Here is a 24,245-nt window from a genome sequence, read left to right as displayed (position 1 = left end):
AAACTGATAGAGTGGGTTTGGAAAAGGTGAAAGCAGTGGTTAGAAATGGCAGGATCTCCTTCTGCCATCTGCATCCTGGTTGCAAACTAGAGTCAAGACATAGATTCTCTGACAGCAAGAGCCAAACTTCTTAATTGTTCTGACAGCCATAATTGTTTCCTTATCCGTTTTCATGCCCCCTCCAACAACAAGATGGAAAGGTCTATGGCAGTACTTAATATCAACTTAAATGTTTCCTACAGCTACAAAATAACTTTTTAGGCATGGCACGACTATTGTTGCTGTAATCCTCAGGTTTTCCGCTCAACATAAAACAAGAGCTTCTGCGCCTGTAGATTGCAATCAAAAAGAGCCCCCGGGGCCGGTGCAGGCGCCGAGCCCCGCCCAAAGCCGGGCCCCCTTGAGCGCGGCCATCCGGCGGCTGCAGTGGCGCGGCGCCGCCTCCGGGTGCCGCTGTTGGCCGCCGCCGAGCGGCGCTGGAGCCGCCGCCGCCGCCGCCGCAGCGTCCTGCCCCCGCAGGCTGCTCGCTCGCCCGGCGCCGGCCACAGCGGCAGCGGCTCCGCCACCAGCAGCAGCAGCGGCGGCGGCGAGAGGCGTCCCGAGCGGGCTGGCTGCGCTGCGGCGGCCCCTGCGCTGTGTGGCGAGAGCGGCTGGAAGGGAGGCAGGGCAGCGGCGGGAGGCAGGAGCGCGGCGAGCGCAGGCGGCAGAGAATGGCGGTGAGGCGGCGGCAGAGGCGCGGGCCGGGCGGCGGGCGAGCGCTGCTGGCCGCGCTGCTGCTGTGCGTGTGGTGCCGGGCGGCGGCCGAGCGGGTCCGCTACGCCATCCCCGAGGAGCTGGGCAGAGGCTCGCTCGTGGGGCCGCTGGCGCGGGACCTGGGGCTCAGCGCGGACGAGCTGCCGGCGCGCAAGCTGCAGGTGGCGTCTGCCGGCAAGAAGCAGCTGAAATACTTCACGGTGAATGAGGAGAACGGGAACCTGTACGTGAACGAAAGGCTGGACCGGGAGCAGATGTGCGGCAAGTCGCCGACCTGCTCTCTCAGCTTTGAGGCGCTGGTGCACAACCCGCTGAACATTTTCCAAGTGGAGGTTGCGATCGAGGACGTGAATGACAACTCCCCAGTTTTCAGCAAGGCTGCTCTGGACCTCGAGATCGGTGAATGGACACTTCCCGGTGCTCGTTTTCCCTTGGAAATGGCACGAGATGCAGACTTAGGAAGCAACTCACTGCTGACTTATCAACTCACGAGCGAACCGTCCTTCTCACTGTCAGTGAAACAAAAGCCGGGTGGAAAGAAGCAGCCGGAATTAGTACTGGAGAGAGCGTTGGACCGGGAGAAGCTGAGTTCCTTTGAGCTGGTGCTGACAGCAGTGGACGGCGGGGAACCTGCGAGGTCTGGGACTGTCCTCATTCGCATCAACGTCACAGACGCAAATGACAACCCGCCCGTGTTCAGCAAAAGCCTCTACGAGGCGCGAGTGGCGGAGAATTTGCCGGTGGGGTCTCCAGTGCTGCAGGTGCGAGCCACGGATGCGGACGTGGGCTCAAACGGGCGACTTTCCTACTCGTTCAGCAACGTCCCAGATGACGTGCTCTCGTTGTTCTCAATCGAGAGCGAGAGTGGAGAGATCAGAACTGTGGGCCCACTCGATTTTGAGGAAGAAAAAAAATACGTTTTCGGCTTGGAGGCGACGGACGGTGGCGGGCTCACTGATCACTGCGAAGTGCAGATCGACATCACGGACGAGAACGACAACGCGCCCGAAATCACGATTCTTTCACTGTCGAGCCCCGTGCCTGAGGACGCAGCGGTCGGCAGCGTGGTGGCCCTGCTGAACGTGAACGATCCGGACTCGGGCGAGAACGGTCAGGTGTCGTGCGAGCTGTCGGGAGAGGCGCCGCTGTCGATCGTGGCGTCCTCGGGCGGCTCGTACAAGGTGGTGACGGCGGGCGCGCTGGACCGAGAGCAGGCGTCCGAGCATCGCGTGACGGTGGTGGCCCGGGACCGGGGCAGGCCGGCGCTGTGGAGCAGCAGGGAGCTGGTGCTGGAGGTGTCGGACGTGAACGACAACGCGCCGGTGTTCGAGGAGGCGGCGTACAGCGCGTACGTGGCGGAGAACAACGCGGCGGGCGCGCTGGTGCTGCGCGTGCAGGCGCGGGACGCGGACGCGGGCGCCAACGGGCGCGTGAGCTACTGGCTGGCGGGCGGCAGCGCGGGCGCGGCGGGCGCGGCGCCGCTCGTGTCGGTGGAGGCGCGGAGCGGCGCGCTGTACGCGCAGCGCTCCTTGGACTACGAGCAGTGCCGCGAGTTCACGGTGGCGGTGCGGGCGCAGGACGGCGGCTCGCCGGCGCGCAGCTCCACGGCCACGGTGCGCGTCTTCGTGCTGGACCGCAACGACAACGCGCCGCGGGTGCTGTGGCCGGCGGCGGCGGCGGCGGGAGAGGCTGCGGGAGGGGCGGCGGCTCCTTTCGAGGTGGTGCCGCGTTCTGCCGAGGCCGGCTACCTGGTGGCCAAGGTGGTGGCGGTGGACGCGGACGCGGGGCGCAACGCGTGGCTGTCGTACGAGCTGGTGCAGGCGTCGGAGCCGGCGCTGTTCCGCGTGGGGCTGCACAGCGGCGAGGTGCGCACGGCGCGCGCCGTGTCCGAGCGGGACGCGGCCAAGCAGCGGGTGGTGGCCGTGGTGAAGGACCACGGGCAGCCGGCGCTGTCGGCCACGGCCACGCTGCACGTGGTGCTGGCCGAGAGCTTGCAGGAGGCGCTGCCGGAGCTGAGCGAGCGGGCGGCGGGCGCCGAGGCGGCGGCGGCCGAGCTGCAGTTCTACCTGGTGCTGGCGCTGGCGCTGCTGTCGGCGCTCTTGGTGCTGAGCGTGGCGCTGGCCGTGCTGGCGCGGCTGCGGCGGGCCGGGCCGCCCGCCGTGCTGCGCTGCCTGGGCGCGCAGCGCTTCTCGGTGGCCGGCGCCGCCTTCCCGGCCGACTTCTGCGAGGGCACCTTGCCCTACTCCTACAACCTGTGCGTGGCGGCGCCGGCCCGCGCCGTGCCCGAGGCCGCTTGGCCGCCGCCGCCGGTGCCCATCCTGTCTGCGGAGGAGCTTCTGGGCGGGGATTGCTGCGAGAAGCCGAGCCCGAGCAGTAACCTCGTCTTGGGAGAGCCGCCCTCCGATCCGGATGCACCGCAGGTCTGTAAAGCGTGAGCTTCTTCCTTTTTTAAAAGTTTCCGAATCGTCGTCATTTTCCCCCGGGTATTCTCTGCATGGTTTTAGTGGGAATTCGTCATCTGTGTCTCCACGTAGCGGCGGAAGTTTTAAAATTTTTCTCGGTAGCAGCCTCAGCTGACAGGCTTTGACTATAGGTATCCTTTCGTCTAGTAGCAGCACTTCTCATTTTTTTCCATGTTTCCCCGAGTCGTGGTGATGTGAGTTGCAGTCTTGTCTCCCGTTCATGCAGAGCAGGAAGCACTTGGTTCTTCCTTGGTCACAGGTTAGGCTTCAGCATAGAGGTTTTGTCTTCAGCACTTGAGCTCTATAAATTAGAATGTGTTAGCCAGATGGAAAGCAGATTTGTATTCTTTGGAAGGAGAACGGCTGATTTTGCAGGATGGAGTCGAGGAAAATAAGAAGAAAGCACTGACATCTGGTGTTGGATATTTTTCCTTCCTGACTGAATTGTTCAGAAAAGGTGTGTTTGGAACTCGTTTCTAGCTTTACACCAACCCCTTCTTTAAACTTTATTTTGTCCCTATTAGATTTAGAAAGGAAAAGAATGTAGAAACTTCCTTTCTCCATCCTGATGGAAAAAAGAGATTGTCGCCCATTTTGGGGGAGAATGCATTAGTGGGACAAGTTTGCTTCCTTTATGCATCCTGGCTGGCAGTTCGCTCTGTTTTGCTGTTCAAGATCTTTATTTCGTACACTGGTGGTAGTGCTGAAGGATTTCTATTTCAGAGATTTTTATTCTTCTGTTCTCTTTTCACGAAAATGTTAGGCGTTTTAGTAGAACTCGCATATATCGAGTAGGGCAAATTTTTGCAATTCGTTTACTAGGATAGACATCTGAGATAGGAAGGGATCACATATCAGAGGGATTGGCCAGAGGCGCGTTTAGGCACTTGAATCAAGCCCATTTGCACTCTGGTGGTCAGCACTGTTTCGAGAGCACAGTTAGACTTTTGTTCCGTAATTCTTTTCTTGAAAAAATATCGTACCAACGTCATTAAGAAATACTTAGCTGAATAGTTTACTAATGAGATTCATTGCTTTACACATTGATTTCAGAAAAAAAGGAATCCCAGAATGACTTCATTAAAGGTAAATCTGTAGAAATTCAAGAAGCACTAGGTTTACCTTAGGAAGGGATGTCAAATATTTGAAGTCATGAAACTTTCCTTTGAGGGTTTTAACTGCATCTTTATTTATAGCCGTAATTCAATCCCTGACTTCAAGAAGCATGCAACTGCTCTCGTCCAGCTTGTGTTAGTGAACTTGATAGCTCTGTATTTTCGGGATATGGTATCTTCCCGTTTCCACTCTAAGAGCCTGTTGTTGAAGATGCTTTTGAACACAAAGGATAAGAGTGAAAATAAGCTGCTGTGTAAAATTCGAAACCTGTGTTTTAATTTACATCTAATGACATTAGTAAGTGATTCGTTTCCCGTGCCGTTAAAGAACCACGCCCACGGAATGCCTCTGCCTTCCTCCCGATGGTGATACCCTGGTGGATGAAAGCAGAGATGGGCTGGAGAAATGCAGAGGCAGGAGATCGGCGCTGGACGGAAAGTGACATCTCGGTGGCGACTGTCCCCTGTGTGTAGCAAGGCAGAGCCGCAGCGCTCGGCAGCGCTCGGTGCCTGCAGTGCCGGGAGGAGGCTGCGGGCGCCGCTGTTGACCGAGAGGAGCGAGAGGGAGCTCGGAGCGCTGCAGCCCCGCCCGCTGCGGATCGGCTCGCTCGGCTGCTCGCTCCCTGTCCGATCCTGCGGTCCGCGACCATCCCCGCGGTGCAGGTCCATTCTGCAGCCAGGCGGAGGGACCGGCAGCGGTGCACGGTGCAGAAGCTGAAAGCACTGAGTGGCAGCGGGATTGGATCGGCGGTGTTGCAGTGCCGGCGCTGCCGCAGCGGAGATGTGCTCGGTGGGGAGGCGCTGGGGCCGGCGGCAGCGAGCTCTGCTCTGGGCCGTCCTGCTGGCGGCGTGGGAGGCGGCGTGGGGGCAGCTGCGCTACTCCGTGCCCGAGGAGATGCCCAAGGGCTCGTTCGTGGGCGACGTGGCCAAGGACCTGGGGCTGCAGCTGCCGGCGATGCGAGATCGCAGTGTCCGCATTGTCTCGGAAGGTAGGACGCAGTATTTCGCCGTGCACGGGAAGACGGGACATTTAGTGACGGCAGAGAGGATCGACAGAGAGCAGCTGTGCGAGAGCTTGCAGCAATGCGTGCTGCGCTGTGAGCTGATAGTGGAGGGACAGATGCAGGTTTATGGGATCCAAGTGGAGATCACGGACATTAACGACAACGCACCGAGCTTTCGAGAGGCAGAAAGAGAACTGAGAATGAGCGAGATGACAGCCCCGGGGTCGCGGTTTCCCCTGGCCGAGGCTCACGATCCGGACTCGGGCCGGAATTCCCTGCAGAGCTACGAGCTGAGCGGTGACGAGCACTTCTCGCTGGCCGTGCAGGCGGGCCCCGGCGGCGATCAGCGTCCCGAGCTGGTGCTGGCGAAGGCGCTGGACCGGGAGGAGGCGGCGTTTCACGAGCTGGTGCTGAGGGCGATGGACGGCGGCGATCCGGCACGGACGGGCACGGCTCGGATCCGCGTGACGGTGCTGGACGCGAACGACAACGCGCCCGTGTTCAGCCAGGCGGAGTACACGGTGCGTGTGCCCGAGGACGTGCCCGTGGGCTCCGTCCTCGTCACTGTAACGGCCACGGACGCCGACGAGGGGCCGAATGGACACGTGAAATATTCGATTCAGAAAATTACTGAGAAAGCCTCGCAGATTTTCCAGCTGGACACCGACACGGGAGCAATCACTCTGCTCCGGAGCCTGGACTTCGAGGAAGGCAATTCCTACGAATTGGAGGTGCAGGCACATGATGGGGGAGGCCTTTTTGACACGACAAAAGTCGTGGTCTCTGTGACAGACGTCAACGACCATGTGCCAGAGATTTCGATGCGGTCGGCACTGAGTGAGATCTCAGAAGACGCCCCTTCGGGAACTGTCGTGGCCCTGGTGCACGTGAGGGACGGGGACTCGGGGGCTAACGGCGAGGTGTGCTGCACGCTCGACGAGGGTGTCCCATTCCGACTGGAGAAGTCCTATGATGACTATTACCGCGTGGTGACAGCGAGAGAGCTGGACCGGGAGCAGGTGTCGGAGTATAACGTGACGGTGCGGGCGGCCGACGGCGGGTCGCCGCCGCTGCAGAGCAGCGCGGTGCTGGCGCTGCGGGTGCTGGACGTGAACGACAACGCGCCGGTGTTCGCGGAGGAGCGCTACAGCGCGCGGCTGGCGGAGAACAACGCGGCGGGCGCGCTGGTGCTGACGGTGCGCGCCACGGACGCGGACTGGGGGCAGAACGCGCGCGTGCGCTACCGGCTGGCGGAGGGGCGGGTGCGGGGCGCGCCGCTGTCGTCGTACGTGTCGGTGCAGGCGGAGACGGGCGCGCTGTACGCGCTGCGCTCCTTCGACTACGAGCAGCTGCGCGAGCTGCAGCTGTGGGTGCGTGCGGAGGACGGCGGCGCGCCGGCGCTGAGCAGCAACGTGTCGGTGCGGCTGCTGATCGTGGACGAGAACGACAACGCGCCGCAGGTGCTGTACCCGCCACAGGCGGCGGCGGCGGCGGCGGCGGGCTCGGGCGCCGTGTGGTCGGGCGTGGAGCTGGCGCCGCGCTGGTCGGAGGCCGGCGCGCTGGTGGCCAAGGTGGTGGCGGTGGACGCGGACGCGGGGCAGAACGCGTGGCTGTCGTACGAGCTGGCCAAGGCCACGGAGCCGGGGCTGTTCCGCGTGGGGCTGCACAGCGGCGAGGTGCGCACGGCGCGCTCGCCGCTGGCCCGCGACGCGGCGCGCCAGAGCCTGGTGGTGCTGGTGAAGGACCACGGGCGGCCGGCGCTGTCGGCCACGGCCACGCTGAGCGTGGTGCTGGCCGAGAGCGTGGCCGAGCTGCTGGCCGAGCTGGGCAGCGCGGCCGACGAGGCGGCGGCGCCGGGCGAGCCGGCCGCCGGCCTGACGCGCTGGCTGGTGCTGGCCGTGGCCGCCGTGTCGTGCCTCTTCGTGGCCTTCCTGCTGCTGCTGCTGGCGCTGCGCCTGCGCCGCTGGCGCCGCCAGCAGCTGCTGCCGGCGGACAGCGGCGCCCTGCGCGGCGTGCCCGTGTCGCACTTCGTGGGCATCGACGGCGTGCGCGCCTTCCTGCAGTCCTACTCGCACGAGGTGTCGCTCACGGCCGACTCGCGCAAGAGCCAGCTGCGCTTCTCGGCCGGCAGCTGCTGCGACACCCTCCCGGCCCGGCCGCCGCCCGACGAGCCCGCGCCGCTGCTCGGGGATGAGGATCTTGCCGGCGCCCTCCCCGCGGATCCCGCCCCTCCTTCGGTGAGTTATTTATACCGCAAGGTAAAATTTCATTCAGTGATGCTCTGGTCGTCCTACCACGGGCTTGATGAACGTATAAACCGTTGTTGGAGGATATAAATATGATGCTGCTGCCGGGTGCGGCTTTTTTCCAGGTCTTTGATTTTTTATCTGCTGCCACGTCCTTTCTCGTTTTGTTCCCTTACCAATATAATATAATTTTCCTCTCTACCTTAGCTCTTTTGAATGGATACTTTGTATGGTTAATTAAGGGAATATCACATTATTAGCAGAATCAGATGTCTTCCCTACAGCACGTGTGCTTGAGTGGTGTGAAATACTCCTGAATGTGATGCTGACATTGTTTCTATTCGTCTTAGTCTTTAGTTTTTCTCACGGTAAACCAGTGACCAAGAATTGTCTTTGCATTCATATATGTTCTGGTCTTTGTGGGACCACTGGAGGAAGGTACATCGCTATGTATGAAGAGTGCCTGGAGGAAACAATAGAGAAATTTTGCTGATCTTATGTCTTTTAATTTTTTTTTTTTTGTAGTAAGGACTGGATGTGCCTTAGCTTGAAAGTTTCTGATATGGCAAGAGCCCTACCAGGGGAGAAGGGGAGAGTGTCAGGTTACGGGTGGCAAGGTGAGGAGGGGGAGAATGACCCTATGTAGATTTCACCATTTTAGTTTGTCTTAGAGGACTTCCCCTTTGTGCCTTCCAGAAATTATAAATTTCTTCACAGTTCTCTAATGACCAAAGAGATGTATCCTCCACCTTCATGACAGCGATGTAAAGATAGCTGTGTGAAGTCCATGGTGTGATGGTGTGTGTTGAAGAGAGTGGTCTAGGCCAGAAGGTGACTTCTGTCTTCTCCAGGAGGCTTGACTAGAAGATTTTATTCCAGCTGTACTGGGAGCCCTGGGTGGTCCATCCTGTGTGTTTGCAGGCGCATGTGATGTTTGTGACTGATAGCTTAATTGTGCAATTGTGGCAATTGCCAAAATGTGAGCTTTGGGAAGAGGATGCTCAGTATTCATTCCCTGCTGAAGACTGTGTCTCCTCCAAGTGCCAAAATCGAGAATAAATGGTTCTGCTCTCTTATTTTCTGCATGCTTTGTTGTTATGAGCTAAAGAAAAAATAAGTCTAAAGCTGTCTTATTTTTGCAATCACACTGCTCAGAATGTGGCTGCTCAAGCAGTGGTTCATCAGTCTGCTTCCTTGTAGTGTGATATTTCCTGTCAGTGGCAGTTATTGAGTGTCAGCACACAGGGATTTCAGGGTTTGAGAGTAACATATCTTCCAAGTTGCACAATATGCTGAAGTGGGATGATGGTGTCTCTGAGCTGCTGCTCTGATGACTGGGTTAATCAGATGTGCACATTGCTTAATCAGTTCAGAACATTTTAAATTTCTTTGAAGCATCATGATGAGCAAAGACATATCTTTGCATGCATGTTGTAATACTTGTTCTCAGGAAAAAGGAGTTGGGTTTGCCACTTTTCTCTCATGGTGTCTCATGAAGACAAAGCAACTAAAAACATTTGCTCTGGTGTGATTAGATATAACTGAAATACGTAAAGATGATGCACAAGTTCAGTTTGTCTTAGTTGTTATATGCGTCCAACAGTAATGGTTGTGTGCATTTTCCCTTTTTTATTGTCTGAAGAAATGACACTGGGAAACAGTGGTGGTGCTCTTTGGTATGAACCCCAGAGTGAATGTTCTGTTGACTTTATACCAACTGCATACCCTGCTTGAGAACCTGCTACTGGAATATTAAGGTATTGAAGCTTGTTGAGGGAGGCATTCCTCACCTGGTGAATGTACATGGCTTGATCGTGGTGCACATTACAGATTTCTTTTCTGTATATCTGGGAGTTTTATTACATGTTCTTGCAACTTCTGGGGGTCAGAGGACCCTATGGAAGTTAAGAAGGGCTGGAGATGAGAGTCCTGGGAGCTGTGTGTGAAGGTCTCTTGAAAGACACAAGAAATATGGATTGCTCTTTTCCCAGTTGTAGGACCATGCAATGTGAGTTTCATCATCCCAAAATGTTTAGTTGGATGACATTTTATACCACCTGTAGGGACAACCCTGGGCGGTTGTCCCTGTGAGTTTGCATCTTTTCATCAATCTTACCTAACAGCTTAAATATGTAACAAATACCATAATGGAAGATTGGGGAAGATCAAACACTTCACTCAATACCTAATAAATACCTGAATTATGCAGCTGCTCTGAGTGCCATAGTGTGGAACTGTATGGGATGATTCCTTCCATTAAGCATGTGTTGATTTATTATCTTGCTTGACCTAATGAGCTAAGGGTGGGCCTTTGTCGCTGAGAGTGTCTGGAAGATCACATCTGTTAGAATTGTCTGTCTGACCTGTTCATGCCTTCCATGTTTTTAGATCTAAAGGAAAAGACTTTCATAGATGTCCTTCTGCGAAACATCACTTAAAGAAATAGTCCTTCTTGTCAAATCTTCATGGTGAGAAGTCAGTGGAAGATCAGTGTGAGACTGGCCTCAGAGCAGGCAAGGAGGGGACTGCATGCTCCACTTGGCTCAGGGTGCTTTCACAGCAGTCCTAGTGCCAAGGCCTGTTGGACTTAGAGAATTGCCCCTTTTCCTGTATCCCAAAAACATACAGACTTGCATGAATTTGTCTGCAGACATACCCATGCAAGTGCAAACATGCTTCAGAGATTGTGTGTCTAGGAACTGTCCCTTTTCCAGCTGTGTGTCCTTGTAAGATGGTGATGTAAAGTCTTAGGTGTACTGATCTTTCCCCAGCCTTGACCAACCTTCAAATGTAATTAATGGATCTTGCTCATATGAAGTATCTGCTGATGTTTTGTTAGTATTTAAACTGTTTGTGGAGAATGTAGGGCATGGGATGGTAGTTTTGTTAGGAAATTCTGCTTTGGGGGCTTGAAGATTTCACATTCCTTGAAAGAAGTGTGAGCAGAGAAGTTCACTTATGTGGATCTGTGCTGTGATCCTTGTTGTCCATGAGGAGAAGTTGTGTGGGAAACATGTCTTTTGATGGTGTCTGTTTGCAAAGTGGTGTCTGTTGGGTGATGTTTGAGCACACTGAAGCTTTCTGTCTGCACAGAGACAGGGCAGGTACAAGAGTTTGCTGTGGTATAGTTTGAACTGTCTAGGAGGTTGGTATAAACATTACATTTCCCTTTTTTTTATCCCCATAATTATGGTCCTGTGCACATTTCTTGTTTTCCAAAGAGCTTACGTAGAGAAGCAGGCCTGTGTAAAGTCCCTGTGATCCTCCTGTGTACTTCTTGCAAGGTAGATGATGCTTCTTGTGTATCTGCTACTCTTGACAAAGTCTGACATGTTAAGCCATGATTCTTAACTTCTGTGCCTTTCCTATTCCTTGCTTGTTTCTTTATGTTCTCCAAGTAGGCCTTGGTTTGGCTGATAGTCCCTGGAAGTGGAGATGTGTTCAGATGATCAGATGGTGGGAGTTGTTCTCATCCATGGTCACCCATGAAGGTGTTCAGCTGCCAGCAGAAAGACCTCGATACACTTCTATTTTCCTAGAATGTTAGAGAATTATGTGTTCTTTTGCTTGTGGCTGACATGCAGCCAAATGTTGGGTATTGACCATAGAGCAACTAAAAGTTGTGAAGGCAGAGCAAGGAAGGTGAGGGACTCAATTGGAACGCGGAACATGGATGGGCCAATGTGATTCTGGATGAGCAGTGGTTTGGTTTCCTGCCTGGTGCCAAGGCCTGTGCCATTTATGTTCTGATCCCATTTTCCCTGTTCTGAAAGGCAATGGTTGTCATCTGACAGTGAGGTATTAGAATGTGTGTAGCTAGAACAATGATGTCTGAGTAGAATGGCTTGTGATTGTTCTCCTTTTCCATCTCTGTGTCCCTGGAACATGATGATACACGGTTTCCTCACAGTTGTAATTACACTTCCTTTTAGGCCTTTGTTTCCTGGCAGGTCATGGTTCATTTTCCCGTTTCTGGAGAAAAGGCATTTTGTATTAGAAGATGCAAGTGTTGTTTTACAGCAAAAACTCACTTTAATCACCTAACCAGGATTTTTGGTGAGAAGGAAATGAAGAAAAAGCTAAAAAGGAGTCTCTCATATTTTCTCATAGTATACAAACAAGGCCCTATATAAAGTGTTAACATTTTGACAATTCTATTTGTAGGGAAGTTAACAGGCCGCATTATGGAAAAAACCTCATGAGAGCTGATGATGACTTCATAAAATGAAACTAGATATGTACAATCAGATTTGTTTTGCTTCTGCTGAAGAGATGACTCTTGCCTTGCTTTTTGTTTTGAGCGTGACCTCAAGGTATCTGATCTCACATGAAAGGTCCCATCTGTTCCTGTTGTCCATGCACTGGTGGAGTTCAAAGAGTAGTAGACAATATCTCAGTGCCCAGCTGGGAACTATCAGTGTGTGGGGTCTTCAAGGGCCTGTGCTTGGACCAAAATATTCAGGATCTTTATCAGTGACACAGCTAATTGGATTGAGAGTGCCCTCTACAGGTTTGCAGCTGACACCAAGCTGAGTGGTGCCACTGATCCAGTAGAAGGACGGGATGTCATCCCCAGGGACCTGGACAGTCTGGAGGAGTGGACTCATGTCAGCCTCATTAAGCTCAACAAGGTCAAGTGCAACATCATGCACCTGGGTCGGGGCAATCCCCTTTCAGTACAAACGTGGGGGATTGAGAGCTGCTCTGTGGAGAAGGACTGGGGGTCCTGGTGGTGACAGATGGGATATGAGCTGGCAGTGAGTTCTTGCAGGCCAGGAAGTCAATCACATTCTGGGCTGCATAACAAGTAGTGGGGCCAGCAGGACAAGGGAGGGGCAACTGACAGAAGGAGAGGACACAGTCTTCAGTTGTGGCAAGGGAAATATAGGCTGGATGTTAGGAGAGGACTTTTATGGAAAGAGTGATGAAATACTGGATTTGTACGCCCAGGGAGGTGGTGGAGTCACCATCCCTGGAAGCATTTAAAAAAAGACTGGATGTGGCTCTCTTGTACCATGTTTTAGTTGAGGTGTTGGGGCATGGGTTGGACTCACTGATCTTGGAGGTCTCTCCAACCTGGTGATTCTGTGATTTTCTGTCTTCACCATGTTTTTGTGAGACCTTTTGTTAGAGGATGTCCAGAGAAGGAGAACAAAATTTCTGAAAGGGATGGAACGTCTCTGCCATGTAGATAGGCAGAGAGAAGCCCTCCAGCCTGAAGTAAAAAGGTGCTCCGAAGAACTTACTGTGATGTTTACTATATCAAATGAGTAAATGAATGATAGAGAGAGACAGGACTCTTACTGTCCAAGGAAATGACAGTCTGGGCCCTATGTCATGAGCTCCTGTGTGAGGCCTCCTGTGGATTAGTTACTGTCCAGTTTGCTGTGCTTTGTATATACTGCAAATGACCCAATCTGCAGTGTGAGGCCATGATTGATACTCTTCTGGTGTTTTCCCATTCTTGGCTGGGTTGATTAAGATTTTTACTTTGGTTTGGGTTGGGTTGTTTATTGTTTTTTTGCTTGTACTTTGGTCAAGGAGTAAAGTTGATCTTCACTGTGTCTGGCAATCCTGCAAACTCCAAAACATAATTGTCCGGTATGGAGAGTATCTCTCATCCATCCCTTGCAGCTGTACATGGATTCATAGAATCCTAGAAACACAGAGCCAGAGAATGGTTTGTGGTGCAAAGGACCTTAAAGATCCTCTTGTTCACCCTCCTCTGCAGTGGGCAGGGACATCTTCCACCAGGGCAGGGTGCTCAGAGCCCCACCCAGCCTGACCTTGAATATTTCATTCAAGAAACACAACTTCATATATGGATGTTTCCCCAAGGTGCTGTTTTCCTCTGTGGCCTGCATGGAACCAAAATTTTGGTCTGTGTGGATGGTGAAACTAAAGGCTGTGAATGCAGAGTGAGGAGAGCTCAGTTCTGTGCCAGGAATATCAACGGCTCAGTGTGGGTTTGGCTGAGAAATGGTTTGGTTTCATGCTTGGTGCCAAAGGCAGTGCCATTGCTGTTCTGCTCCTGGTTTATCTGTGATGAAAGACAATGAGAGTCCTCCAACAATAACACTTTCCACAGTAACTGTTCATGTAGAACCTTAATTCTTGGTTAGAGCTGCTAATGAATCCTGGGTGAAACCTCCATTATCCACCTGTATCTCTATGCCACAATATCATATAGAGTTTCCTCAGAGTTGTAATTACCCTTTGATTCAAGCCTTTGTTTCCAGGAAGGTTGCAGCTCCTTGACACAATTCTGATCAGTACTTTTAAATATGAAACAGTCACTGATGTTTTCAGCACATCCTTACTTCAGCCACTCAGAACTGAACGGTGTGTGGGGAATAGGAAGCAGAAGCAATAAGAGAATCTGTTGTAATTTGTCAGAAGATTTACCTTGAGAAAGAGGCCAATGCGAAGCTGTTTAAAATGATGGTTTCATTACTGTGCAAGGTGAGCAGGCCATGCAGAAGAAAAAGTTGCTGAGCTGAGGACTAATGCTTTGTCTGAAACCTCCTATCCTGCTGTTCTGTGAGAGTCTTTAGGGCCACACGTGCAGCTTGAGACCTGAGTGACTTCCAGGTGGCCTCAGGGGTGAATTTTAAGGCCTGCAATGAAGGCCTAGAAGACTTCACTGTGAGCATCTCTGACTACTTGTTCTCTTCTAATGCTTCCTTGCCTTATCTGATTAATGTTTTGGGTTTTTATGTGTTTTTTTTTTTGTTTTGTTTTGTTTTTCCTTGATTTACTCAGTATAGTGGTATATTTGTAATTATGAACAAACTGTCTTTTTTGAGCAACATATGGTGTGTTAGTGTCCCTTGCTCTTGTTCCAGTGGGAGTGGAAGGCAGGAGATATGAGAGAGACTTTGTGTTGTGTTCCTGTTGGGAGAAATAGATGTAAATATGACATTATTAGATGTTGCATCTCTGTGGAGCAGAGCATGTGATAAAGATGGGGAGGAGATTGCCTTGAAGCCAATGGTTTGATGAGCCATTCTTTGTTGGGTGACTGCTGATCTTTTAGTGTGGTTGTTTATCATTTGTGTGCTCTAGAATCCTTCAGTTCCTTATCCTAATGGTGGTGAGCAGACAGCTGTACCTCCCTTCTGGGTATGGCTGTAGTGCATTATCATCTGATGCTAGATGTGAGCAGTGAGGAGATGGGCACAAGCAAAACCTTCCAGTGGCATGGCGTGGAGGAAAAAGCAGACAGGGGAGCTCTGTGTGTGAGGCTAGAGAAGAACTCGGTCATTCCCTTGCTTGTCACAAGTCACAGAAAACACCAGCCTGTGCCTGATTGACTCCAGTGTGATTTGAGTGGCTTCTGTAGAACAAGGGAGAGCTACAAAATGTTATTGCATCTGTACATTTCCATGTGTTTCTAACTCTTGCAACGTTTGTTGTCATGAGCTCAACCTCAGCGTGTCTGAGCTTATGTGGAAGGTCTGCTCTGTCCCAAGTGCCCGAGTGCAGCTGCAGTGCCCACAGACACCTGTGAGTTTTACAGCTGTCCAGAGGAAGGGTTTCATAAGCACTCCTGCTGTGCTCACCCAGGAACACTTTGTGTTGTAAAATGCAGAAGCATCTCAGCTGCAGTTGTCAAAGTGCAGAGTGGCCACCCAGCCCTGCCAAGACTGCCATGATCAGACCAGGGGCCAGTGGGAGAACGTGTGCAGTGTCCCCCAGGCCATCACCCAGAGGATCCTGCTGGGCAATCATGTGGAGGCTGTGAAATGGCTGAGGAACAGGCTGGAGAGTCACCCCCAAAGAGTTAGAGACAGTGGCTCCATGTCCAGGTGGAAAGCAGTGACTTGTGCTGTCCCTCAAGGGCCCTGACTGGGCCCAGTTCTGTTCAGTGCCTTCATGGATAATGGGATTGAGTGCACCTTCAGCCCATGTGCAGCTGACTCCAAGTGGAGTTGATCCAGGGGAGGGCAGAGATGCCAGTGAGGGATAGGCTGGAGAAGTGGCCCCTTGCAACCATCATGAAGTGGAAGAAAGTGCAAGGTCCTGCAGCTGGGGTGGGGCAATCCCCAGTTTAAGCAGAAGCCCAGAAATAGGGAAGAGCTTTGCTGGGAAGTACTTTGGGTCATTGGTGGGTGATGAGATGGGACATGAGCTGCCAATGGGCACCTGCTGCTCAAATTGTGTCCTGCACTGCATGACAAGCACTCTGCCCGGCAGGTAGAGGGAGGTCCTTGCTCCCTCTAAGCTCTTTTTATGGGAGCGTAGACTGCATGCAGATCTTGGGCCAATATCCCAAATGGACATGCTAGAGTTCCCAGAAGGATCATGGAAGTGGCCTCAGCGTTCGAACATCTCTGTTGCGCAGAAGGACTGAAGGAATTGAGGTTTTCAAGCATAGAGAAATGATAGCTCTGTGTGGACTTTTCAAAATATTTTGCTCTTTCAATATTTGAATAAACTTATAGGAATGACGGGATGGGGATTTTCATGAGTAGGACCCATGATTTTATTAAGAGCAGCTGAATTCCATTCTTTACTGCCATGCATATTTGCTTGTGACTGTTGAATGTGACTCAAAAGAATATCCTTAAATCCTCCGACATCACATCTCAGATAGAAACGCCTTGCATTGGAATTAAGCAAGAGTTTCTGCTCTGGCTGTTTGCAATCGGGGAGAGCCCCCGGGGCCGGTGCAGGCGCCGAGCCCCGCCCAAAGCCGGGCCCCCTTGAGCGCGGCCATCCGGCGGCTGCAGTGGCGCGGCGCCGCCTCCGGGTGCCGCTGTTGGCCGCCGCCGAGCGGCGCTGGAGCCGCCGCCGCAGCGTCCTGCCCCCGCAGGCTGCTCGCTCGCCCGGCGCCGGCCACAGCGGCAGCGGCTCCGCCACCAGCAGCAGCAGCAGCGGCGGCGGCGAGAGGCGTCCCGAGCGGGCTGGCTGCGCTGCGGCGGCCCCTGCGCTGTGTGGCGAGAGCGGCTGGAAGGGAGGCAGGGCAGCGGCGGGAGGCAGGAGCGCGGCGAGCGCAGGCGGCAGAGAATGGCGGTGAGGCGGCGGCAGAGGCGCGGGCCGGGCGGCGGGCGAGCGCTGCTGGCCGCGCTGCTGCTGTGCGTGTGGTGCCGGGCGGCGGCCGAGCGGGTCCGCTACGCCATCCCCGAGGAGCTGGGCAGAGGCTCGCTCGTGGGGCCGCTGGCGCGGGACCTGGGGCTCAACGCGGACGAGCTGCCGGCGCGCAAGCTGCGGCTGAGCGAGGAGAAGCAATTCTTCACGGTGAATGAGGAGAACGGGAACCTGTACGTGAACGAGAGGCTGGACCGGGAGCAGATGTGTGGTGAATCAGCGACCTGCTCCGTCAGCTTCGAGGCGCTGGTGCACAACCCACTGAACATTTTCCACGTCCAGGTGTCCATCGAGGACGTGAATGACAACTCCCCGGTCTTCAGCAAGGCTGTTTTGGACCTCGAGATCGGTGAATTAATCCCTCCTGGTGCTCGGTTTCCACTGGAGATGGCCCGAGATGAGGACGCAGGAAGCAACTCACTGCTGACTTATCAGCTCACCAGCAACCCTTGCTTCTCCCTGGTCATGAAGGAGAGCCCTGAAGGAATCAAGGAGCCGGAATTAGTGCTTGAGAAAGCATTGGACCGGGAGAAGCAGAGCTCCTTTGAACTGGTGCTGACAGCAGTGGATGGCGGGGAGCCCGCCAGATCAGGGACTGTCCAGGTTCGCATAAACGTTACTGACGCCAACGACAACCCGCCCGTGTTCAGCAAAAGCCTCTATGAGGCGAGAGTAGCGGAGAATCTCTCAGTGGGGTCTCTGGTGCTCCGAGTACGGGCGACAGATGCGGATGCGGGCACCAACGGGCGGGTCTCCTACTCATTCAGCAACGTTCCAGACAGCATCCGTGCTTTGTTCACTGTCGACAGCAACAGTGGCGAGGTCAGGACGGTGGGTCCCCTCGATTTCGAGGAGAAGAATAAATACCTCTTCGGCCTGGGAGCGATGGACGGAGGCGGGTTAACGGCTCACTGCAAGGTTCAAATAGATATCATGGATGAGAATGACAACGCCCCGGAAATAACGATTCTGTCACTTTCGAGCCCGGTGCCTGAGGACGCCCCGGTCGGCACTGTGGTAGTCCTGCTGAAAGTGCGGGACCGGGACTCCGGTGACAATGGTCAGGTGTCGTGCGAGCTGTCGGGAGAGGCGCCGCTGTCGATCGTGGCGTCCTCGGGCGGCTCGTACAAGGTGGTGACGGCGGGCGCGCTGGACCGAGAGCAGGCGTCCGAGCATCGCGTGACGGTGGTGGCCCGGGACCGGGGCAGGCCGGCGCTGTGGAGCAGCAGGGAGCTGGTGCTGGAGGTGTCGGACGTGAACGACAACGCGCCGGTGTTCGAGGAGGCGGCGTACAGCGCGTACGTGGCGGAGAACAACGCGGCGGGCGCGCTGGTGCTGCGCGTGCAGGCGCGGGACGCGGACGCGGGCGCCAACGGGCGCGTGAGCTACTGGCTGGCGGGCGGCAGCGCGGGCGCGGCGGGCGCGGCGCCGCTCGTGTCGGTGGAGGCGCGGAGCGGCGCGCTGTACGCGCAGCGCTCCTTGGACTACGAGCAGTGCCGCGAGTTCACGGTGGCGGTGCGGGCGCAGGACGGCGGCTCGCCGGCGCGCAGCTCCACGGCCACGGTGCGCGTCTTCGTGCTGGACCGCAACGACAACGCGCCGCGGGTGCTGTGGCCGGCGGCGGCGGGAGAGGCTGCGGGAGGGGCGGCGGCTCCTTTCGAGGTGGTGCCGCGTTCTGCCGAGGCCGGCTACCTGGTGGCCAAGGTGGTGGCGGTGGACGCGGACGCGGGGCGCAACGCGTGGCTGTCGTACGAGCTGGTGCAGGCGTCGGAGCCGGCGCTGTTCCGCGTGGGGCTGCACAGCGGCGAGGTGCGCACGGCGCGCGCCGTGTCCGAGCGGGACGCGGCCAAGCAGCGGGTGGTGGCCGTGGTGAAGGACCACGGGCAGCCGGCGCTGTCGGCCACGGCCACGCTGCACGTGGTGCTGGCCGAGAGCTTGCAGGAGGCGCTGCCGGAGCTGAGCGAGCGGGCGGCGGGCGCCGAGGCGGCGGCGGCCGAGCTGCAGTTCTACCTGGTGCTGGCGCTGGCGCTGCTGTCGGCGCTCTTGGTGCTGAGCGTGGCGCTGGCCGTGCTGGCGCGGCTGCGGCGGGCCGGGCCGCCCGCCGTGCTGCGCTGCCTGGGCGCGCAGCGCTTCTCGGTGGCCGGCGCCGCCTTCCCGGCCGACTTCTGCGAGGGCACCTTGCCCTACTCCTACAACCTGTGCGTGGCGGCGCCGGCCCGCGCCGTGCCCGAGGCCGCTTGGCCGCCGCCGCCGCCGGTGCCCGTCCTGTCGGCGGAGGAGCTGCTGAGTGGGGAGCCCTTGGAGAAGCAGATCTCGAGTAGTAACGCCGCCGAGGGAGAGCTGCCTGCCAATCCTGATGCACCGCAGGTGTGTACAGCCTTAAGCTCCTGCTGTTCTCCTTGAGCCCTTCATAACAGGTTTTCTCGTTTTCCCCAAATTGATACACTTGTTGTGATCTGGACATTGTCTGTCGGTCAATGCTATTTCGGGATTTACTCCGAAAAAGAACATGCACCTGGGTCTGTTGATTGAGAAGTTACTGAGGGTTGTTCTAACCCTCTCCTGCTTGCCCTCCCATGTTTTGAGAGAATGCTGCTATGCATATGCTAGGTCTAGTGAGGCTCACAAGTTTTTCCCCTTATATTATTTGTCTGATGCCACCCGGATTTTAATCCTGTGTCCAAAATTGCCTTGTAATTTCCCATGTTTTGAGGGAATGCTGATGCAAAAAAAAAAAAAAAAAAAAAAAAAGCGGCATTAATGGGATGGATATGTATTTCCCAGTCATGATTTTTCAATGGTTTTTGTAACAGTTATTTGTCACTTCAACGGGGAACATGGATTCTTGCTCTGCAGAAAGAGATCTGCTAATCCTGCATAACTGAATTCGAAAAAGGAATTAACACTTTTGGTTTGTTGGGAGGATGGGGCATGTGTTTGCTTGTTAGTTACGTTTTTTTCTTCAGATGTGTGCCTTTTCAACATGAAAGCAGAAATTACAGGTTGTTCCTCCCTGCTGGAAGAGTGTCCAGTGTATTTGGGGATAAGTTTTCTTCAGGAATGGTAGGCGGGGTTGGTTGTTTATTCCAGTCATTATTTATCTCTGCAGTTCCTTTTTTTTTTTTTTTTTTTTAACCTCCCTCTTTCTGGTGAAGTCGGAGCATTGGGCCTGAAAATCAATGCAAGTCAAACCTAAATCATACCCCACGTCTATTTTTGTTTTCATAGCCTCTCTTTTGTCCTGTCCCTTCCTCTCTAAGAGAGGTGTTTTGACCTCTCTTAGATCACATGTATCACGGAATACTAAACCGAGGAATTAGGTCTCTTGTTGTTTTATCTGCCTGTTTGCCGGGACAGGCTTCTACACATAACAATAAACGATAAGCAAGTATGCAAAATGACAGAAACTGAGCACTCAATAGAGTATTTTTGCACTTTTGTTTAGTTTAAAAGTTTTCCAACCAAAATAAAGATTGAGTAATTAGGCGAATACTTTCATAGAAACATCAAGCATTTGCACCGTGATTTCTGGCAAAAGGAAAGATTTTTCTAGGTAGTTAAAACTATCGAATTAGTTGTTTAAATGTAAATGTGTATAAACTATACAAACCCTCAATTTATGTGGCTTCTTAAGAAAGGGGAAATCACACATTAAAGACAGTTGTTATCTGTCTGCAATCACCATCGATTTTGATACGGTGGGCTACAGAATACGGGCAGTAGCCAAGGCAGATTTACCTGTGTTTCTTCTTACCATTTGCCCCGCAATTTCCGGGAGATAAGGAGATGGTTCGGGCCAGGTTCTCTGCAGATGCTTCCTTCCTTATGGTCAGCAGCAGTACAGCCAGTGCGGAGTGGTCAAGTGACTTACAACCAAAAACCGCGGGGTGGGGAGGGATGATTTTCGAGCAGCCGGGGAGATTCTTCCTGTACGGTGGCAGACGGAAGGTCTTCTACTGAGCAAAGGCAGAGCACCGGGCAGGTGGCAGAGTAGCCCACTTCCTCCGCAGCTCTTCTGGTATGGGGTGTTATGGTTGTCAGTTTCAGTGGATCGACCCCAGCTTCTTCCGCCTTTAATCGTCTTGTCTAAGTCACTGCAAATGGAGTAGATAATATAACTTAGACCGTGTTCCGTATTGACTGAAAATCCGCCACTTGGGTTAAGGAGCTCTGCTTCTCTGAGGGCGGGAGTGGGTGTCTGATTATCCCGTGATATGTCTCAGAGCAGCTATTTTTGCTGTCCCTGCGCCAGTAATTCAAGAACGACGCCTAAATTTTAGGGTTTTTTTCCCTAATAGGATAGTCTTTAGTGTATTCTACACGTTACTAGTGAGCAAAAAAATATTACACACCGTATGTTGATATTAGCAAGTGATTTTTCAGTGGGGGAGAAATACTGTTACAAGGGTGGACTCTGCCTTCCTGTCGGTCGGGATCACCTGGAGGGTCAAAGACGACACCGTATGGAGACAATCCGGAGAAGGAAATGGCAGCTGGACGGGACCTGATGTCTCGGTGGCGACTGTGCTGTCCCCGCGAGCTGCCCGTGGGCGAGGCAGGGCGGGCAGCGCTGGGCAGCGCTCGGTGCCTGCAGTGCCGGGAGGAGGCTGCGGGCGCCGCTGTTGACCGAGAGGAGCGAGAGGGAGCTCGGAGCGCTGCAGCCCCGCCCGCTGCGGATCGGCTCGGTCGCTCCCGCACTCGGTCTCGGCGGCGGACAGCTTACGAACGTCCCCGCGGTGGGAAACCTGCTGCGGAGAGACACAGTGGCCGCCGCCGGCGGCTGTGAGGGGCAAGCCGGAGAGAGAGCGGAAATTGGAGCAAGATCGACATTACCGCGACCGAGATGCGCGTGGGGGGAAGGCGCTGGGGCCGGCGGCAAAGAGTTCTGCTGTTGGGAATGCTGCTGGCGGCGTGGGAGGCGGCGTGGGGGCAGCTGCGCTACTCCGTGCCCGAGGAGATGCCCAAGGGCTCGTTCGTGGGAAACGTGGCCAAGGACCTGGGGCTGCAGCTCCTGGAGCTCAGCGATCGCGGAGTGCGCATCCTGAACAAAGGTAGGACACAGTATTTCGCCGTGCAAGGGAAGACGGGACATTTAGTGACAGCAGACAGGATTGACAGAGAGCAGCTTTGCCGGCTGGTGGAGAAATGCGTGCTGCGCTGTGAGCTGATAGTGGAGGGACAGATGCAGGTTTACGGAATCGAAGTAGAAATCACAGACATTAACGACAACTCACCCAGCTTCAGAGAGGCAGAAAAAGACCTGAGACTTAGTGAGATGACAGTCCTGGGGGCGAGGTTTCCTCTGGCCCAGGCTCACGACCCGGATGCGGGCCGGAATTCCCTGCAGAGCTACGAGCTGAGCGGTGACGAGCACTTCTCGCTGGCCGTGCAGGCGGGCCCCGGCGGCGATCAGCGTCCCGAGCTGGTGCTGGCGAAGGCGCTGGACCGGGAGGAGGCGGCGTTTCACGAGCTGGTGCTGAGGGCGATGGACGGCGGCGATCCGGCACGGACGGGCACGGCTCGGATCCGCGTGACGGTGCTGGACGCGAACGACAACGCTCCGGTGTTCAGCCAGGCGGAGTACACGGTGCGTGTGCCCGAGGACGTGCCCGTGGGTTCTGTCCTCGTCACTGTCACGGCAAGAGATGCAGATGAGGGTTTGAACGGGCTCGTGAAATACAGCTTCCATAAAATTTCAGACCGAGCCTCAGAACTTTTTAATCTCGACTCTGAGACAGGAGACATTACTGTTAAGGACGTCTTGGATTTCGAGGAAATCTCCTTCCACGAACTTGAGGTTCAGGCACATGACGGAGGACAGCTTTTTGACACAGCGAAAGTCGCAATCTCTGTGACAGATGTCAATGACAATATGCCCGACCTAACAGTATCCTCGGCTGTTAGTGCAATCTCCGAGGATGCTCAGCCAGGGACCGTGGTAGCCCTGCTGCATGTGCAGGATGGCGACACGGGGGCGAATGGGGAGGTGCGCTGCTCGCTCGACGAGGGTGTCCCTTTCCGGCTGGAGAAGTCTTTTGAGGACTACTACCGCGTGGTGACAGCGAGAGAGCTGGACCGGGAGCAGGTGTCGGAGTACAACGTGACGGTGCGGGCGGCCGACGGCGGGTCGCCGCCGCTGCAGAGCAGCGCGGTGCTGGCGCTGCGGGTGCTGGACGTGAACGACAACGCGCCGGTGTTCGCGGAGGAGCGCTACAGCGCGCGGCTGGCGGAGAACAACGCGGCGGGCGCGCTGGTGCTGACGGTGCGCGCCACGGACGCGGACTGGGGGCAGAACGCGCGCGTGCGCTACCGGCTGGCGGAGGGGCGGGTGCGGGGCGCGCCGCTGTCGTCGTACGTGTCGGTGCAGGCGGAGACGGGCGCGCTGTACGCGCTGCGCTCCTTCGACTACGAGCAGCTGCGCGAGCTGCAGCTGTGGGTGCGTGCGGAGGACGGCGGCGCGCCGGCGCTGAGCAGCAACGTGTCGGTGCGGCTGCTGATCGTGGACGAGAACGACAACGCGCCGCAGGTGCTGTACCCGCCACAGGCAGCGGCGGCGGCAGCGGCGGGCTCGGGCGCCGTGTGGTCGGGCGTGGAGCTGGCGCCGCGCTGGTCGGAGGCCGGCGCGCTGGTAGCCAAGGTGGTGGCGGTGGACGCGGACGCGGGGCAGAACGCGTGGCTGTCGTACGAGCTGGCCAAGGCCACGGAGCCGGGGCTGTTCCGCGTGGGGCTGCACAGCGGCGAGGTGCGCACGGCGCGCTCGCCGCTGGCCCGCGACGCGGCGCGCCAGAGCCTGGTGGTGCTGGTGAAGGACCACGGGCGGCCGGCGCTGTCGGCCACGGCCACGCTGAGCGTGGTGCTGGCCGAGAGCGTGGCCGAGCTGCTGGCCGAGCTGGGCAGCGCGGCCGACGAGGCGGCGGCGCCGGGCGAGCCGGCCGCCGGCCTGACGCGCTGGCTGGTGCTGGCCGTGGCCGCCGTGTCGTGCCTCTTCGTGGCCTTCCTGCTGCTGCTGCTGGCGCTGCGCCTGCGCCGCTGGCGCCGCCAGCAGCTGCTGCCGGCGGACAGCGGCGCCCTGCGCGGCGTGCCCGTGTCGCACTTCGTGGGCATCGACGGCGTGCGCGCCTTCCTGCAGTCCTACTCGCACGAGGTGTCGCTCACGGCCGACTCGCGCAAGAGCCAGCTGCGCTTCTCGGCCGGCAGCTGCTGCGACACCCTCCCGGCCCGGCCGCCGCCCGACGAGCCCGCGCCGCTGCTCGGGGACGACGATCCTGCCGGCGCCCTCCCCGCGGATCCCGCCCCTCCCTCGGTGAGTTTCTGTGTCCCGGTTTTGTCCACGACTCTTTCTCCTGATGCTTCCTGCCCTTGCCCCGCCTTGTTCTCTGTCTTGCATCGGAGGTTTTGCTTAAAAGCACGGTAAAGTTTCCTTCAGTGACGTTCTGAATGCAGGATCACTTTGCTGTCATTATGTGAACATGGGGTGGGTCCTCAGCCTTCTATTAAGTGAAGAAGGAAGGAGGGCGAAGGCTGCTGCTGGCAGGCTGTTGGTTAGGTCGGAGGTTTGGATGTTGTTCGGGTTCC

General features: G+C 55.7%; 2 protein-coding genes across 2 annotated transcripts in view; both read left to right on the top strand.

Moving 5' to 3' along the window:
* Nucleotides 1-601: 601 nt before the first annotated feature.
* On the top strand, nucleotides 602-3,188 carry LOC128795831 (protocadherin gamma-B5-like). Its single transcript, XM_053956898.1, has one exon. It carries the CDS (start codon nucleotides 711-713, stop codon nucleotides 3,186-3,188), a length of 2,478 nt encoding a protein of 825 aa, XP_053812873.1. The 5' UTR covers nucleotides 602-710.
* A 1,858-nt stretch (nucleotides 3,189-5,046) lies between these two features.
* LOC128795830 (uncharacterized) overlaps nucleotides 5,047-24,245 on the top strand; it is a 132,314-nt gene continuing 113,115 nt past the window's right edge. Inside the window, 3 exon segments of the mRNA XM_053956897.1 lie at nucleotides 5,047-7,571; nucleotides 16,256-16,629; nucleotides 16,631-19,037. Of these exon segments, the coding sequence (XP_053812872.1) occupies nucleotides 5,112-7,571; nucleotides 16,256-16,629; nucleotides 16,631-19,037 (5,241 nt within the window). The 5' untranslated portion in view covers nucleotides 5,047-5,111.

This window comes from Vidua chalybeata, chromosome 15 (genome assembly GCF_026979565.1).
Source record: "Vidua chalybeata isolate OUT-0048 chromosome 15, bVidCha1 merged haplotype, whole genome shotgun sequence".
Classification (NCBI taxonomy): Eukaryota; Metazoa; Chordata; class Aves; order Passeriformes; family Viduidae; genus Vidua; species Vidua chalybeata.
The sequence above is the reverse complement of the archived record's forward strand: the minus strand, read 5'-3'. Positions and strand labels throughout refer to the sequence as shown.